This window comes from Populus euphratica, unplaced genomic scaffold (assembly GCF_000495115.2).
Source record: "Populus euphratica unplaced genomic scaffold, PopEup_1.0 scaffold1290.1, whole genome shotgun sequence".
Classification (NCBI taxonomy): Eukaryota; Viridiplantae; Streptophyta; class Magnoliopsida; order Malpighiales; family Salicaceae; genus Populus; species Populus euphratica.
This window is the reverse complement of record NW_011501142.1, coordinates 15,201-20,258: the sequence shown is the minus strand read 5'-3', so window position 1 is coordinate 20,258 and position 5,058 is coordinate 15,201. Positions and strand designations below refer to the sequence as shown.

General features: G+C 32.1%; 1 protein-coding gene across 3 annotated transcripts; it reads right to left on the bottom strand.

The window, feature by feature from the left end:
• Positions 1-747: 747 nt before the first annotated feature.
• Positions 748-3,724, bottom strand: LOC105117316 (uncharacterized). Of its 3 annotated transcripts, XM_011014934.1 has the most exons (3): positions 3,459-3,724; positions 3,076-3,374; positions 748-2,384 (listed from the first exon to the last, which is right to left on the bottom strand). In XM_011014934.1, exon 3 carries the CDS (start codon positions 2,306-2,308, stop codon positions 977-979), a length of 1,332 nt encoding a protein of 443 aa, XP_011013236.1. In that variant the 5' UTR covers positions 2,309-2,384; positions 3,076-3,374; positions 3,459-3,724; the 3' UTR covers positions 748-976. The 3 variants fall into 3 exon arrangements, with proteins under 3 accessions (XP_011013236.1, XP_011013234.1, XP_011013235.1); XM_011014932.1 differs by having other exon boundaries at positions 3,076-3,724; XM_011014933.1 differs by lacking the exon at positions 3,076-3,374.
• Positions 3,725-5,058: the final 1,334 nt, after the last annotated feature.

The window sequence follows — 5,058 nt, the reverse complement described above, 5'->3', positions numbered from 1 at the left end:
CCATGGCTCAACACTTGATTAGGCTCACGCCTAATCGAGTTTTTTTTTTTTTTTTAATGATAAGCTACGAGTCTAGAATAACTCTACTTGAAGACATAACAAAAGAACATGATTGCCACCTTAGGGGTGAAATATTTTTTTTCTTACATATCTAGATTTTTTTCATGCTTTTTTTGGATATAAAATGCTAGATTTTAGCAAGAGAAAAAGGACTCTCTATGAAGACAAGATATAGAAAAAAATATCAGACCTCTTTTTATTCACTTTCTTTCCATTATCACTACTTAAAAACCCTAAATTGATTTTGACATCATAGGGTTTTTTGTTGCAAATAACAACTCCAGTCCATACAACAATCATCCTGAAAAAGAGCTCAAATTCAGTGAAGTGAGTTTCAAGTGAAAAAGTTTATTCCTTGAATAATTGGCATTAATGGAGTTCGATCGGATCCATATTTTTCCAAGACTAAAAAAATCCCAGAAGTTATCGGGGGAGTAAAGTTACATGCATGTCTTTTAATCATCCCATGATTTCATTTTTTTTGTAACAATGCTCTCTTCAAAGTTTCAAAACAGAATGGAATTTTCTATTGTGCATGAGTTTTCTATTTTCTAATTAAATTAAAGTAGTTTTATTTGGTTGTTTGACGAAACAATCAGCTGTGTTAATTCGCTTCTCAATCCAAGTGATGGATTCAAAAGCAAATTTTATAGAACATTTTTTGAGAAAAAAATGAAACAGTACCCTACAATTAATATTCTTACACTATGCAAATAAATATAAAAGCAAAACAAGATGTAATTAAGGGGGAAAATATGAAAACATTAAAAATAGAAACAGGACAGACCTTCCATCGCGTCACATTTTACTCAACTAAATGGATAATTTTGCCTTTCCAAACTTCACACTTGCTTGTGATTTCACTCTCATGTCACCTCCGTTTCACCTATCGTGTTTTCCATGCATTAATACCGATTTAACATGCGCAGAATGTTGACGAAGTTGTGGAATCCTGAAGAGAGATCACAGTTTCGAAAGCACCGACCAGAGCTTTCACCTTACTCTTCCTGCTCTCGACAAGCTTACATGCAGTCTCCTCAATCATGTTATTTAACAAACTCTGCACAATTTTCTTTTCTTGCACATCTTTCCGTCTCAAAACAATTTTCTCAGATTCCCTTTTTGCAATATTAGCTTCACCTTCACAAACTTCTTTGTTCTTAAGGTTGTTCTTGCTGGTATCAACTTCATCCATCTGACCATCGTTAAGAGCTCTTCTCGTAAATTTGAGTCTTTTTGTAGTGCTATTTTCAGGATGGAGTTCAAACACCTTTCCTGACCTAAAGCTCTCCTTTATGGCTGCGGAATTTTTGTCTGTAGTGCAAAATACTCCACCCTTCTTAGGCCTAGTCTTGGATGGAAGTTTGTTTGCAACTGTGTTCATAGTATCACTTTCATGGTATTCACAGGAGGCACTGCTATGGGAAGACTTGAATAGCGTAGAAGAAGATAAGGGTGCTCGACGGGTAACTCGAGTTGTTACATCCTTAATATGTCTAGTGAAATTCTTCTCAGTGGATTGAGGCAGCTGAGTAGCATGAATTCCTTTTCTAGTGCGCACCAAGATCTTCTCAGCAGGAGGTGCTGACAACCCAGCATTGAGAGTTCCATTTCGAGACAGTTTCATAGCTTTGTTCTCATAAGTATCTTTTTCAGCTTTTACAACTTTATTTTGGCCCTTTGGTCGAGAAACTCTTTTCACAGAATGTTTGGGAATCACAGAAACAACTTTCTTGACCGATGAAGAAAGAGCTGGTCGTACCAACACCTTCCTCTCACCAGCATCTTTTATCTTGAAAGGTAATGAAAGCTGTTCTGATAGTACAATCTTTTTCTTAGTTGATGATGAATTGTTTCTTCCAATAACAACAGGAACACTGGAGTTGTGTCTTTTTGAACCAGGAGATGGAATACAAACAACAGAAAAAGTTCTTGGTCTTTCTGCTGAAGTTACTGTCTTCTTCGTCTCCCTGCCTTGCTTCTCTGTGATCCTCTTTAATATGGGATTGCTTGTCTTTGTTTCTGTATCATTTTTTATTCCATATTTGCAATAATCATGGCATGAACCAGTTGAAGATGCGAGATAGCGGGAAAGAATCCTCACTCTAGTGTAGGGGATAGTTATATCCTCAGTGGAGTATCTTCTTATATGAACACCTTCGGGCTTAATGTTCTCTGGAATTACTAGAGTAGAAGAATAATTCTCGTGGGTCGGAAAGACAGAATCATTCTCTAGAATTATTGACATTGAACTCCTCTCTCTGATCGCATCAATGCTGTTTTAAATCATTGCAGCTGAAATAAAAAAGGGAAAATTCCCAGCCCTGCAGCAGAGTGGAACATTTTCAATCGAGCGAGGCACGGTTAGGGAGAAGACAAAGCAAACTAAAAGGTAAAACTTCACTTCTTTTTTTTTTTTTTTCTCTCTTGGAATTTTGAAGAGAGAAACGAATCACTAAGCTTATCAATATTTACAAAGACAATGAATTGTATCTCAATTTTGTTTAGTATCTTTAGATTAGTAACATTTTCTTTGTAAGGGGAAGGGGGGGAAAACAAATGAGTTGTAAGCTTGTAAATAACTGATATTACTGTCTAAATTTTAGCTGGTTGGATACCCACCCAATTGACCAAAACAAGATGGGTTATCATTTTTTTTCCTTAATAGTTATTGTATTTTATTAGTCATTTATATCTCTAAGTTTTTATATCATATCAATATTATCAAATATGATTCAAATATATATATATATATATACACACACAGATATGTAAAATATTTATCTGTTTTGTAACGAAAAACAAGAATCAGAGATAATGAACAGTTAAAAATATCGAGTTTTTACGAATTCACCAGGCTTTCAACCTCAGAAAATCAAACACAAAACAATTATTTTTATGTAAAATCGATAGAATTAATCGAACTAGTTATGAAAAGCAATGTATTGAAATGCCTAATAAATTCTCAAAACAATAAAGAAGTCAAATAATCACAAAAGCGATGAAATTACGAACAGAATTCTTCTTGTCTCATCTTTTGTCAGTTTTCCCTTCCATCTCAGACATGCGTACAAAGAATATTATCATCTGATGAGATTATTAACGAGATCTTGAAAGCACCAGACAAGCGTATGCAGAGATCTAAAAATTCTCGTGCCCCTTGAGACAGAGAGGAGAGGGAGGGAGATGAACATATATATAGGCAAAAGCACTCGGTGTCAAAAACAATAATTTCATTGGCCATGGAGATGGCTTCAATATGGGAATGTCTGCTGGGAAGATAGAGGCTCTAAAATTAATGAGACCAGAAAATACTGCAAAGATGGTTAATAATTGATTTAAAAAGGATCATGATTAACAGCAACTATCAAGAAAAAGAAATGAAAACGAAGTCATACCTTCTTCTCCTTTCTCCGCAATGTTTTTCTAAAAAGGAAGCACAAACGTGTAGCCGCTTTAAACCTAGTGCTGAAGAAGATATATAAACAATGGCTGCAATGCGACTGCTGAGTTCTTGGGGCCAGGAGAAAAGGAAAAGGCGCGTTTTGCAGCCTTCCCAGGAGGGTGCTGCTGCTATTGGCACACCTAATGACAGAATAGATTTAACTAAAAGACCAAAATATCCTTCAAGCCTTACCTTAAAAGCCCTTCAAGAAAAGACTGTTTCTGTTCAAAAATAGAAAAAAAAACAGACACCTCTTCGGGTCTGTTCATGAATTAAGATTGCTTGGCAAAGTGATATTGATTATTTTTTAAAAGTGATATTTTTAAATATATTAAAATAATTTTTTATTTTTAATATTTTAATATGTGATTTAAAAATATTAAAAATGATCATTTAAAAAATTAAATTTTCACAAAAAAAAAAAAAAACAAGTGGAGCAGCAGTCCTAACTATTGTGTATTGATAACTACTACTACTACGTACTCCAATTTAATTGGATAACAAATTAAAGTTGGAAATCTCACTCTCTAGTCCCAGCAATTAATTTGGCTTTACCACCGAAGGGATTCTCTTGCTTTGGCTCAATCCTTTCTCTATCTTGGAGTCCTAACAATTAAAGGGATACCCTTCACAACTTGGATTCTATTGTAGTCTTTTCCTCAGAGTTTGGAGCTCACAATCCAATTTGGGTTTCCTATGCGGGCCACTGACGTCATCAACAAGACAGGATTGCAGTTTGTGATCTGCGAAGACATGCTAAGGAGAGAATGACATTATGGCACTTCCGATCTGTCATTAGTTAAGCAGGTTAAACCATGAGAATTATAGTTTTCATTATGAATTAATAAAATAAAATTATTTTAATTTTTTAGAATTATATTAAATAATTTAAAGTTGTTTAAAGATTTATTATCTAAATATTTTTTAATTTTAAATATTTTTTTAAATATGTTTATCATAAACTATAAGTTATCAAATTATTTAGTTTTAAATAATAATCTATATAAATTATCAGTAAAAAATTTCATAAATCCCTATATAAGAGAGTGGTTGTTATGTCTAAAATAATAACTCTTATTTTATGTTTTTGTAATTTTTTTGTTTAACCGGCAACCTCATAAAATAAAAGACATAACTTCTTATTAAGAAAATATAAGAAATTTTATTAATTAATAAAATATCAATTTATCACCTATATTAATTTAAGATAATTTTATAAATTAATTCAATCAAATCTTTACTTAATTTCTATAGGTCTAGAAATATAATCCACGTATTAATTATATTTTAGTCCTCAATTTTTAAAATATATTTTAATTAAATTATATTTAATTAAATCATCTCAATTTAATTTTTTACTAATGATTCTTAACATATACCCCATCAAGTTCCTAATATATTGGTCCAAATATAAATTATAATTATAATTAACTAAAATTAGATAAATTAAATGATTTAATTTATTATCAATTCAATAATTAATTAATTTATATTTAAAGATCGGGTATATTGTTTAACAACGTGTCATGATCCTCAAAATATTAGAAAAGTTA

Bases quoted from the DNA above. Each gene is read 5' to 3' on its own strand.
- LOC105117316 (XM_011014932.1), bottom strand. From the start codon at position 2,308: ATGTCAATAATTCTAGAGAATGATTCTGTCTTTCCGACCCACGAGAAT.